This window comes from Phyllobates terribilis, unplaced genomic scaffold (assembly GCF_046119375.1).
Source record: "Phyllobates terribilis strain yellow unplaced genomic scaffold, ASM4611937v1 Scaffold_2__4_contigs__length_985480577, whole genome shotgun sequence".
NCBI lineage: Eukaryota > Metazoa > Chordata > Amphibia > Anura > Dendrobatidae > Phyllobates > Phyllobates terribilis.
In genome coordinates, this window is record NW_027362762.1 from 823,726,661 (window position 1) to 823,740,608 (window position 13,948).

At 43.1% G+C, this 13,948-nt stretch overlaps 1 protein-coding gene across 2 annotated transcripts in view; it reads right to left on the reverse strand.

Annotated features, from left to right (window-relative positions):
* Positions 1-337: 337 nt before the first annotated feature.
* The window catches only part of WDR81 (WD repeat domain 81), a 74,439-nt gene continuing 60,828 nt past the window's right edge, over positions 338-13,948 (reverse strand). The window contains exons 12-13 of one of the 2 annotated variants that reach the window (XR_012297849.1): positions 3,365-3,534; positions 2,823-2,958 (exon numbers count right to left, since the gene is read on the reverse strand). Coding sequence is in view for 1 of the 2 variants with exons in the window: in XM_073667694.1 (XP_073523795.1) it covers positions 2,632-2,958 (327 nt within the window). In the remaining variant the exon portion in view is untranslated. Of the gene's footprint in view, positions 2,959-3,364; positions 3,535-13,948 lie in introns of both variants that reach the window. The other variant, XM_073667694.1, reaches the window with a different exon arrangement.

A 13,948-nucleotide genomic window follows, 5' to 3' on the forward strand; every position in this document is an offset into this window, starting at 1 on the left:
AGTGTGGATGTTTGAAAAACAGACTGCATTCGGATGACATCCGCAGACTCACACAATGGAGAAGATGGAGAAATCTTATTCTCCATCTTCTCACCTGTGATATGATTCTCTCATCCAAGAGAATCGGATCACACTAAGGTGACACTAGGCTCAAACTCTGATCAGAGTGTCCAAAATCAGCCCAATTCTCTCGCATGAGAGAACCTACGCTAATGTGACCCCGGCCATACAAGCACTGAAACAAGAATACCAATGTAACAATAAAAATTTACACACAAGCAGGGTTATTGCTAGAATCATGAACTTTAATAGAAATCTAATATTTCAGCTTTGATATACTGGAATGAAGAACAGTCTTGTCATTCATCATAATTGCCAACAGCAAGTTCATTACCATTTGTATCACAATGCAATAAGGTTTTCTACTGTCACCGGGATCATACCAGGTATCTATAGTCTCTCCTCAAGCAATATATATTAGATGAGATTAATCTTCTGACTTCTGCAAGTTTCTTTGCTGCTGCAAGTAAAAAAAACGCTACATGTCCACAGGTATCCTGTTTTCGGAAAAAAAAAAGTTTACAGTATTTACAAACAAAAACAGATCTTTAGACATTAGAGATTGAGAAAAGGGACGTCACAACTTGCTTCACAGTCCGAACTTCCTCTGACAACACTGTGTGTGATGTAACAGAAGCATAAACATGGAAAAAGTATCAAATCATCCTGCGGAGGTGGTAAAGTGGAGTGCGAGCAGCCTGAAGTAGACATATATATTTCCTGAGATGGTCAGGCTTGCATTTCCAAACAAAATATATACATAATGCCAATTCATGAATGTTCGTATGAAGGCTTACAGCATGGCCTTAAAAAGCTGAAGGGGTCTGATATTTTGTTCTCTTATGGCATGATTGAATAAGCTTTGGGAATCAGAATTAATTAGTACATCACCTCACCATGGTGAGCGATCCTGTGTATGGGGAAGTCAGAGGAGACAACTGTCCGAGAACAAAGGAACGTATGACCGAGATGAGCATTCCTGTGTATGGGGAAGTCAAGGGAGACAACTGTCCGAGCACACAGGAAAGTACGACCGAGGTGAGGGTTTCTGTGTATGGGAAAGTCAAGGGAGACAACTGTCCGAGAACACAGGAACGTATGACCGAGATGAGCATTCCTGTGTATGGGGAAGTCAGGGGTGACAACTGTCCGAGAACACAGGAACGTATGACCGAGATGAGCATTCCTGTGTATGGGGAAGTCAGGGGAGACAACTGTCCGAGAACACAGGAACGTACGACCGAGATGAGCATTCCTGTGTATGGGGAAGTCAGGGGAGACAACTGTCCGAGAACACAGGAACGTACGACCGAAATGAGCATTCCTGTATGGGGAAGTCAGGGGAGACAACTGTATGTGGAACTCTAGTTCCACTGACAGCTGTCTGATGTATATGGCCAGCTTTAGGCTCTGTCCGTAGTAACCTAATGGTTTCTGTTGATACTGAAGCCATGATGGATATCACAGATCTATTGGGTGCCAGAAATTCACAAAATCTCATTTCACTTGCTGCAGAGAAAATCCGCAGTATAAATGTGAATTTACAGATTACGCTGCAGACTTGAATGCATATTAAAGATCATGTAGGTATTTACACCGTGGAAAGGTCTTGTGTGAATGTACCCTAATGGAAGAACACCAGGTATACATGATACTGAAGTTACAAAAATGTACAAGGGATCAAAAATGTACATGCAACATTTGGCTGGTGTATTTTATAGGCAAATGCCACACAAATGCTGTGTGATCCTGGCTTAGGTGATCTGAAAATACTGAAGGGCAGCAATGGTAATGCCCTGTGCTCCCATCAGCCGGCATTTATGGCAGTCTTGGGTCCACCGATGATCAGCTAAGAGAGCATACATAGACAACGGGAAATGTTCTCAGTTGTCCGGCTTTATTTGCTCCCACTACAGAATTTCTGTTCTATTTTGTGTAAAATTCCTACAAATCAGACATAATGAGCCTTCTTTAATAAAACTGTCCAAAGAAAATGAGGCTTTGTTCTCCATAGAAGCCAATCACTGTGCAGCTTTCATCTTTCCAGTACAAGTTTAGAAATGGAAGCTGTGATCGAATTGGGCAGATTTGGATAATGTAGACCAAGTGTTTGAATACATAGTAAAGATGCTACTGATACGATCCGTACAGCTTATATACAATGCATAACTAACGAGGAATCATTTAAAGTGCGAACTAGACAGATTTTGGAGCATCGTCCTCTCGGCTCTTTAGCACAACGATGGTTTTTCTGTAGAGCAGAGCACTGAGTCTATACTTGTGTCCGCAGCGCTATGGTGTTATCCTGAATGTGGCTGTACAATTACAATTTACAATGATTTAATAAAATAAATATGAAGGGTCCCAGTCTCTTCAGCTCTAGCAGCACCTCCTGTTTAATACTTCATGGGTAAAAATGCCGCTTGGGCTTACAACAGAATGCTTGCTGGTCTTGCCATGAATGTTATTAATACTAGAAAGTAACGGGTCTATGGCTTTTTTTAAGAAAGTTTTGCAACATCACGGATAAATTGAGGTTAATTCAGTTCCCTAAATAGTTATTAATGTCTTTCATGCCAACAGACGGACTACTCCATTGTCAGAGCCCAGGAGAAGTAGTCGCTTGGTAGGTAAAACGGCCAGGTTGGTTAAGGTCCCCTTGAAGTTTTCCGAGCTGAGTTTGGTTGTGCTGTTTGGCTGTGTCGAGGAGTCAAGGAGAGAGTAGATACCAATTTTATTCGCCACGGTCCCGGTTATTATCTCACTGCCGTACAGATCAAGGGCATGAATGGGGTCAGAATTAGACTTGAACTGATGTAAAGGTTTCTGCTCAAGCTCCTTCCAGACAGCGAGGGAATGGTCAGATGAGGAGCTCACGATGAGGTTTCCATCCGCTGCCTGCAGGACAGAGAAATCATTGGTGAACTGGACAGAGAAACCAATTCCGCAGACCTGCAGATAATATATTAATGATATAAAAAGCAAAAGTCTATGACAAGGAAGCTACACATTACATTTAGGGGAGCACCCATTAAAAGACATTGCAAGATTGGCAGTGATGCAGAGACGAAAGCCCAAGTCTATAGTTCCCATCATGTTAGGACACAGTTGAGTATTTGATTCGATATATAAGAAGCCATTATTATTTTAATAATGCCCTCTTATACAGCATCAACATATACTACAGATGAGTATAATCAAATAAAGTTTAGGAAACTGCATAAGCAGGAATTTCTTAAAGGGTTATTTGCGTCTTCTATCTTCAGGAGCACACTGCTGCTCAGCCTACTGGCCTCCTGCTTACCGTGAGCCGGTGTTTTCCTGAAGATTGACAGTTCGGACCAGCGGCATAGTGGAGCTCTCTCATACTGCTAAATAAGGCACTTTTGCATCTGCAGTATCCGAGCAGCACAGTGGTACTTAAGCTGGAGGGATCCAGAGATCCGAACAGGTTCAAAACAGCACTTACAAGCTCTATTTAAAAAGAAAAATACTTTCAAGGATAGAAAACCAGCCACCTCTGATAGATAGACAATGAGCAGTAAACTATACAATTAAAGGATTCCTCCATTCTTGAGAACAGAGAGGATGTTTATAAAAAAGGTAGATTACACAATTGCTTGAAAATCCCCTTTAGCAGTATGGTTATTTAAAGGGAAACTAACCTAATTTGTGCTGCCCAAACTACAGAAAGAATGAATCAAAGCCGGGCTACACGACTGAAACCAGGAGGATTTCTAAATACTCTGTAAAGATCTGACTGGGGACCATAGCCAGAGATGAGACTAGGCTCTGCCCCTGGCAAGCTACTCCCAGCGCCACTGCAGGTGATCGACAGGACTCTTGATAGCAAGAAACTCAATTACCCCTAGCAAGTGCTGGATAAAAAGAGAAAAGCTGACTTAGGTCTGATTCATGCTGCCTGTGGTTTGGGCAGCACATATTTTTTAAAAAATTACCTAAAATTAGAAAGAAAAAAAAGGGCATGGAAAATGTCATGTTTCCTACAGTTTCTCCGCCACCTGTGGTTTATGAATCAGCCTCTAATAGAGAAACTACTGATCTACTTTGTAAAAGGTACAAAACACAGGGTCTGTGAGCCATAATAATATAAGGCACAGATAAAATAACTTATTAATAAACTGTGTAGTAAATCTACTGCGATCCAACATTTCAGGGGTTGAATGAAGGGACCATCTCCTTAGGAGAATAAACAAGTTGTGATGGGATGGACGTTATTTCACCTTGACTCAGAACAGGTTAAACAAACTATCACAGCGAGCACTGGGGCAGGCAAATATAAAGAAGAGTTACTCATTACTGGGGCTTGGGTAAGACGCCCACGGACACTTGTCTTTCTGATTTCAACAAACTGCTTAATACAAGGGTTTATTAAATAAAGGACAGGACAAATTGTCACCCTTCTCCGCAACTCTGAGACTAGGCTATGGATTGCAAATGTGACTTCTGAATAGTGCTGCGCCCCTCCACTCAGAGCTCTGGAAATAAACCTTTCCCATTTTAGGTCAATTAGGATTACCATCATTTTTTAATGTTTGCCAAATGCCAGAATAATGAGAGCGAGAATGTTTTAAGACATTTTTATTACTTACTGCAAAGTCAAAAGTTTACATACACTAACATTACTATGCCGTTAAACAATTCTGGACTGACCATATGATGATGTCATGTGTTTGGAAGCTTCTGAGTTTTTTTTGGCAACAACTGAGTTATGGATTTTAATGCACACCAGAAACACACTGCTTCTTTGTGTAGCATCATGGCAAAGTCTAAAGAAATCAGCCAAGATATCAGGAAGAGAATTGTGGACTTGCACAAGTCTGGCTCATCTTTGGGTACAATTTCAAGATACCTGAAGGTGCTTCGTTCATCTGTACAAACAATTATCCGCAAGTACAAACAAGATGGGAATGTCCAGCCATCATACCGCTCAGGAAGGAGATGGGTTCTGTGTCCCAGTGATGAATGTGCTTTGGTCCAACATGTGCATATCAACCCAAGGACAAAAGCAAAAGACCTTGTGAAGATGATGGCGGAAGCTGGTAAGATTGTGTCAATAACCACAGTGAAAAGAGGACTGTATCAACATGGGCTGAAAGGTCACTCTGCCAGGAAGAAGCCATTACTCCTACATAAAAAGCCAGATTAATGTTTGTAAATGCACACAGGAACAAAGACCTTAATTTTTGGAGACATGTCCTGTGGTCTGATGAAACTAAAATGGAACTTTTTGGGCATAATGACCATTGTTAAATTTGGAGGAAAAAGGGAGAAGCTTGGAAGCCTAAAAACACCATCCCAACTGTGAAACATGGGGGTGGAAGCATTATGTTGTGGGGTTGTTTTGCTGCAGAAGGGACTGGTGCACTTCACAAAATAGATGGGATCATGAGAAAAGAAGATTATGTGACAATATTGAAGCAACATCTCAAGACATCAGCCAGGAAGTTAAAGCTTGGGTGGAAATGGATCTTCCAAATGGACAATGACCCGAAGCATACTGCCAAAATGGTAACAAAGTGACTGAAGAATAAAGTCAATGTTTTGAAGTGGCCATCACAAAGCCCTGATCTCAATCGTATTGAAAATTTATGGGCAAAGCTGAAAAGGCAGGAGCGAGCAAGGCGACCTACAAACCTGGATCAGTTACACCAGTGTCAGGAGGAATGGACCCAAATTCCAACCAACTATTGTGAGAAGCTTGTGGAAGGATGTCCCAAACGTTTAACCCAAGTCATTCAGTTTAAGGGCAATGGTACCAAATACTAATGAAATGTATGTAAACTTTTGACTTTGCAGTAAGTAATAAAAATACCTTAAAATATTCTCTCTTCTCATTATGCTGGCATTTGGCAAATATTAAAAATTGTAGTAATCCTAACTGACCTAAAACGGGAAAGGTTTATTCTGATTTCATGTCAGAAATTGAGGAAAAACATTAATATGTGTCTTTTTATATAGTGTATGTAAACTTCTGGTTTCAACTGTATATATCACACAGACATACACACCCGAGCTCATAGGGAAGAAATAAGAGGGACAGATCTATAGCTAGATATAGATCTTATATATCTCTCTATTGACCTGAGATCTATATCTATCTATCCTTCTTATTTCTTCCTTTCTTCTCTATCCGCTCGGCTTAACTAACAAGTATCTAGTATCTCCCTACATGCAAAAAGGAAGAGACCTGTCAATCAGGCAGAGCCTAGAGGGTAGAAGTCAGAGGGAAGCGATCACTTCTTACTGTATATTTTCTCTAAATCCTGGCAGTGTTTAACAGTGAACCAGTTGTTTGTAATGAAGGGAGTGTGTCTGTATGCTATACTGCCCGTGATATCTCTTGACACGTTCCCTTTACAAAGTACAGATCCCTGTATTATACATATGATTCAGTCTCTGGACTTCCAGTGATATATTCGCTATAGGTAAGCAGCCCTCTAGAGGTGGGCAATAGAGATTTAGCTCAATTCAAGTGCAACTGGCCAAAAGCTGAAATTCCTAGACTGCCAATATCCAAACATTACAGAAATGTATGAAACCTATTCATGTGAATGAGGCTTGAAGACATCCATGCACATTGCACGCGCTGCAGAAACAGCCCCATTCACATGTATGAAATGATTTTTCAGTTACAGAAATGTCTAAGGGGTTTTCCCAAAAATGTCAAGCAATTCTCTATCCAGAGAATTAAGGATGACTTGCTGAATGCTGGGAGATCAACCCCAGGATCACTAGCAGTCACAAGATAAAGGACTGCAACTCAGGGAACAAAGCCGCGCAGAGCCCAGTCTTAAATGGAGCAGAGATGCACATGCTCGGACCACATTGTCTCTGGGACTGCTGGAAATAGTCGAGGACTGTGCTCAGCTGTCTGCGTCAGTCCCACAGAGAAATAGTGGCAGTGTGCAAGCTTCACCGCTGCGCCTTTTGAGCTGGGTCAGACCCCGCTGAACTAGTAGTTAGCACGTACCCTGGTGATCCAAGATGATAACTTGATCTGATCAGAATTCCTCATCAATGCTATATCTATATTAATAGCATAAAACACACATATCAAGATTTCACTTTTAACATCAATGTATAAGTGAAAATTTCCCAATAAGGTGTCAGATGAATCCATAGACTTCTATGGACCAGGCGCATGGGAAACACTAAAATTACTTACCGGTAATGTGATTTTCCAGAGCCCATGACAGCACCACAACGAGAGAGGGAATCCACCCTTCCAGGACAGGAAACTTACAGAATAAAAGGGCGGCGCCTCTCCACCACCTCCGTTGTTTACAGAGCATGAGAGGACACGATTTTTCCTTCTACACACTGCGTGAATCAAACACCACGAATGAAATGAAGTGATCAACTTCTACCAGTGATGGGAGGGAATATAAGGGTGCTGTCAAGGGCTCAGGAAAATCACATTACTGGTAAGTAATTTAGTGTTTTCCTATCACCCATGACAGCACCACAATGAGAAATTTACAGAGAAAAAAAAGTTTAAAATTAGGGTGGGACCACAGCCTGTAGAACAGTTTTCCTAAAGGAAAGGACAGCAGAAGATCCCAGATCAAGCCTACAGTGTCTATAGAAGGTGCAAGGTGAAGATTGAATCGCAACCTTACAAAATACTTGATGGGGACATCCGCTTTCTTATTGTTCTGCCATGGATTCCCTGGATTAGCACAGAAAGTAGGGTGCACAATTTCCTGACTTCTATGGAAATTGGAAGCCATCTTCGGAAGATAGGGTAGCTCCGGAACTGGCCCATCTTCTAGGATCTGTATAAACAAAGGATTAACCGACAAAGCTTGAATGTCACTAACTTACCATGCTGAAGTCAGGGCCACCGGGATAATAGTCTTTAATGCGAAGCCCTTGAATCCATGGGTTTAAGCGAAGGCTTGTTAGAGCCGTAAGCACTGGATTCAGATCCCAGGGAGCCATCTTTGGACTGGAAATGGGTCTAGATCCAAAGCTAACTTTCACATTCCTTGCTTATTCAATGCAGGTTGGACACTATGGCTAAAAAGGTCCACTTGCAATTCTCTTCCTCTTTATATGAGGTGCTGTTAAAGATAAAAGGGGAGACTTTGCCATCTGAACTGCTTAGACATAAGTGTCATTAGGGATCTTGCCCAAGATCCTCCATAATGGTTTACATAAGCTAAAGCTACTCTGTTGTATGACAATACCTTTACATGGTGACCATGTATAGATGAATGTAGCTTTCTTATATACTGCCTAAAGCTTCTTTAGGTTAGAGGAACCTGATCTTTAGAGGCAGCCCACGGGTGTGTACCTGTGATCATGCTACTACTGGAATGTAGGAGATTAGCGTTATTAACAGCAATATTGCCTTGTTTAGAGTTGTGTCCAGACGGCTTATTAATTTTGACATATAGCAGGACTCCTTATTCTACCTTGGGAGACCACAACTCTTACTCACTGCCCAGTGAGTTCTGCAGCGCTCGATGGATCTGCCCATAATCCCAAAATAGCTGAGGTAAACTATTGTCAATGCCTCTTCCTTCGATATGAGAGTTGTCCTAACTACTATAATTCTCCAGAAAGCCTTAAGGCTCATAAATATTTGAATGGAAGTACACAAACTGAAAGCCTAAATCCTCATTTTATGCCAATAACTATTCTCAGGAAATTTGATTTTTCACGTGAATTGGAACCTGATTGTATACCTCCTTAAATGCCTATACTACTATATAGCACCTGGAACTGCAGATTTAATAGCAGATCTTATAGAGTCCATTTCCAATGATTTAACTCTCAGGAATCTGTATAGCCCCTTCGGGTTGTAGCAAACCCAGGTAGGACTGGGTTAAATAATAGCTGAACAGGTCTTGATTAGGGCACCTGGAGAGCTATGCACCAGAACAGGCTAGGCATTCACCTTAGTCAGACTGTTGGAAAGCAGAGCAGAATGTATGTGTCTTGGAGCTAAACAGAGACACAGGCCAGACTCCACCTGAGCTGAGTCTGCAAGTATCAGTGGTTGCCCTGGATAAATATTGTTTTGTTTGATCAAGCTGGGTTAGCTGAGCTGTATATGAGTAGTCAGGGTCTGTCCTATTTAGTCAACGCTTGGACAAGACCAGAGATATTAATGTTTAGGACTTCTGTGCAACCTATAAAAAGCAATACAACTGCACTTGATTGGACCAAACCCACAATGGCTGTATGAGCACTACGTGATGCCTCCTACCTTTAAGAATGAAACCCTACAAAGGTTTTTTATTAATTAGAACAATTCCTGGAATTCACATATAATGTACGTCCATGCAATAAATATCCCATACATTACAATCGTGGGATGCACTGTGTGACATACAGTACAGACCAAAAGTTTGGACACACCTTCTCATTTAAAGATTTTTCTGTATTTTCATGACTATGAAAATTGTACATTCACACTGAAGGCATCAAAACTATGAATTAACACATGTGGAATTATATACTTAACAAAAAAGTGTGAAACTACTGAAAATACGTCTTATATTCTAGGTTCTTCAAAGTAGCCACCTTTTGCTTTGATGACTGCTTTGCACACTCTTGGCATTCTCTTGATGAGCTTCAAGAGGTAGTCACCGGAAATGGTCTTCCAACAATCTTGAAGGAGTTCCCAGAGATGCTTAGCACTTGTTGGCCCTTTTGCCTTCACTCTGCGGTCCAGCTCACCCCAAACCATCTCGATTGGGTTCAGGTCTGGTGACTGTGGAGGCCAGGTCATCTGGCGTAGCACCCCATCACTCTCCCTCTTGGTGAAATTGCCCTTACACAGCCTGGAGGTGTGTTTGGGGTCATTGTCCTGTTGAAAAATAAATGATGGTCCAACTAAACGCAAACAGGATGGAATAGCATGCCGCTGCAAGATGCTGTGGTAGCCATGCTGGTTCAGTATGCCTTCAATTTTGAATAAATCCCCAACAGTGTCACCAGCAAAGCACCCCCACACCATCACACCTCCTCCTCCATGCTTCACGGTGGGAACCAGGCATGTAGAGTCCATCCGTTCACCTTTTCTGCGTCGCACAAAGACACGGTGGTTGGAACCAAAGATCTCAAATTTTGACTCATCAGACCAAAGCACAGATTTCCACTGGTCTAATGTCCATTTCTTGTGTTCTTTAGCCCAAACAAGTCTCTTCTGCTTGTTGCCTGTCTTTAGCAGTGGTTTCCTAGCAGCTATTTTACCATGAAGGCCGGCTGCACAAAGTCTCCTCTTAACAGTTGTTGTAGAGATGTGTCTGCTGCTAGAACTCTGTGTGGCATTGACCTGGTCTCTAATCTGAGCTGCTGTTAACCTGCGATTTCTGAGGCTGGTGACTCGGATAAACTTATCCTCAGAAGCAGAGATGACTCTTTGTCTTCCTTTCCTGGGGCGGTCCTCATGTGAGCCAGTTTCTTTGTAGCGCTTGATGGTGTTTGCAACTGCACTTGGGGACACTTTCAAAGTTTGCCCAATTTTTCGGACTGACTGACCTTCATTTCTTAAAGTAATGATGGCCACTCGTTTTTCTTTACTTAGCTGCTTTTTTTCTTGCCATAATACATATTCTAACAGTATATTCAGTAGGACTATCAGCTGTGTATCCACCAGATTTCTGCACCACACAACTAATCGTCCCAACCCCATTTCTAAGGCAAGAAATCCCACTTATTAAACCTGACAGGACACACCTGTGAAGTGAAAACCATTTCCGGTGACTACCTCTTGAAGCTCATCAAGAGAATGCCAAGAGTGTGCAAAGCAGTCATCAAAGCAAAAGGTGGCTACTTTGAAGAACCTAGAATATCAGACATATTTTCAGTTGTTTCACACTTTTTTGTTAAGTATATAATTCCACATGTGTTAATTCATAGTTTTGATGCCTTCAGTGTGAATGTACAATTTTCATAGTCATGAAAATACAGAAAAATCTTTAAAAGAGAAGGTGTGTCCAAACTTTTGGTCTGTACTGTACATATGTGTCAGACTATGAAACGACCATTCGGAAAACTAATCATAACCCCAAACAAACAAACCGAACATCCAGGTCATAATGCAAAGATAAAGAATAGCCAAATATTGTGTTGGGACTAAAAAACTTTTATAACAAAAATCAATAGATTCTTGGTGGCACTAAAGAAAAGGTGCATACACGGATCTATAATACACACGTCTTAATGTAAAATATAAAAGTAGAGACACTGGACCAAATTACACCATGGTACATTGATGCTGCAGATGCAACATGGGATATACATTGTATTACATCCACCACTTAATATGTACAAGTGAAGTAAGTGCACAGTGGCCCTGTCACACTTTAATTATGTATGTGGTCAGTGACCAAAGAGCAACAAAACCCATAAAGCTAGACCATGACTGATGCAAAAACACTGAGAGTGGAATCACAATCTGTTTAGATGAATAGATTCTATGTACAACCTTTAAACTTCCCAAACTGCTAATTGCATCAGCCCTATAATTTATTTACACACAACATCAAATGGAAATATCTCAATACCTGATGGTCCGTCACTCCGTGTACTGCACGCCGACCCCGACGCGCGTTTCGGCACACCTTCGTCAGGGGTCGACGAAGGTGTGCCAAAACCTGCAAAACTAAGGAAGCGCTCTTATTGTCACCTGCCTCCAACCGGCATTCCACTGAGCCAGCTGAGCACCAGCCAGGAATACTGCCACCCTCTGTCTCAAAATAGAGGCAAGGATATTTTTCCCCTGAATTCTGTAAGCTTGCCATGCACAGTTTACAGTCGCTGAACTTGGTTTTGTCAGACAAACTTAGTTGTGTTGTGCAACCAGTACCTTTACAAAGAGGGACTATGAGGCACAAGGGCGCTACAAGGCCCAGACACCCTATAAAGCACTACAAGGCATAGGGACACCCTGAAGCACCGAGAGACACTATGAGGCCCCATGAGGTACTAACAGGCACTGTGAAGCGCTATGAGGTACTAACAGGCGCTATACGGCACTATGAACGCACCATAAGGCACTATGATATGCTATGAATCACTATGATAACCTACGCCATAAGGCGCTATGAAGTGCTATGAAGTGCTATGAGGCACTATGCCATGCACTATGAAGCGCTATGTGGCACTGTGAGGTGCTATGAGGCAATGAGGTGCTATGATGCACTATAATGCGTTATTAGGCACTGTGAGGTGCTATGAGGCACTATGATGTGCTATGAAGCGCTATGCTATGAGGCACTATGATGTGCCATGAGGCGCTGTGATGTGCCATGAGGCGCTGTGATGTGCCATGAGGCGCTGTGATGTGCCATGAGGCGCTGTGATGTGCCATGATGTGCTATAAAGCGCTATGCTATGAAGCACTATGATGTGCTCTTTGTGAAGCGCAAAGAGGCTTTATGAGGTACTGTGAGGCACTGCACTCAGATTTTTATTTAAAAGAGTAATCCATCTGAATGAAGGATAAACCTTTCCTTAGGGTGGTAAATCTCAATTGTCAGACTAACCCCTCCCGAAGGAGCCATCTGATGTGACGCAGCTGGACAGCAGACTTTCACAAAGACCATGTGCTATATTAACACCAGTGTTAGTTCAACATTTACTGAGCAGATTGAGGCTCATTTTTGTGGTAAACTCTGAAGCCCAATAATGAGGCTCTGTGCGGCCCAGACATGTGGCTAACTTTAGCCTAGAGGTCTAAGGTCCAGCTTCCATCATTAAGCCAAATTTAAAGAACGAGGCCCTTGGCCCAGATGGAGTCTTACAGAGCGCACACACACCGATTTTTGAGTTTTGCGCTAACTTCCTTCAGCCTTTCCTAGTAACCATAACAAGGAAAGGGTCCCATAAACAAGGTGAACATTCACGAAGATCACTCACCACCAGCTGTACAGATTCGGAGGCTGGACCTCTCCATCCGGCCATGCCTGAGCAATACTGGGGTGGCCAACCCCAGGCAGGGGCGCCTCCAATAGTGCGCCGATCAAAGCTGGAGCTGATGACCCCAGGCAGGGGCGCAGCTCAACAGGTGCTCCCATTGATGTGCAGAGCTGGAGCTGCTGATCCCAGACAGGGGCGCAGTTCCACAGCAGCTTCTCCACTGATGCACGGAACTGGGGCTGCCGACCCCAGACCGGGGCGCAGTTCCACAGCTACTCTCTCACTGACGTGCAGATCTGGAGCTGATGACCCCAGACAGAGGTGCCGCTCCACAGCAGCTTCTCCACTGATGCACGGAGCTGGAGCAGCCAACCCCAGGCAGGGGCGCCGCTCAGTCGCATCTGGATCTTCAACAGGTAAATCTGTCTAAGGTTCTCCCATCAAGGACCCTCCGGTATGCTTGTCATCAGGGCCGCAGGCTGGTATAAAACAGTAGCCGGAAACATGTTAGAAGACATGGGTCTCCGCTACTTCTTTTTTCACCGGCGTGCGTCTTAGGGCGCGATTTCCTGGATAGCGTCCTGCGCAACCGGGATGCGCGGCTGCCAGGCCACCATAAGGTAATGGTGCGGCGGCTGCTGTTTGCGCCCGTCCGAAGGAACAGGCCCCCTTGGACCCACCATGGCGCTTTCAGGTCCCTGGCGCCGGCCGCAGCAGAGACTGTGCCCTGGTTGGAAGCCGACTGGCCCAGGTCTTTGAACAATCTTCTCTTCTTTCTTTTGCCGCCATTTTAACAAGGTTCTCCCTCAAGGACAGGAAACCAACTGAGGTGGTGGAGAGGCGCCGCCCTTTTATTCTGTAGATTTCTTGTCCTGGAAGGGCGGATCCCCTTTCTCTTTGTGGTGCAGTCATGGGTGATAGGAAAATTGTGATTGGAAATGCAATTAAACAACAGCTGTTGCAGCTGTTTAGTAAAACATTTCATATACAG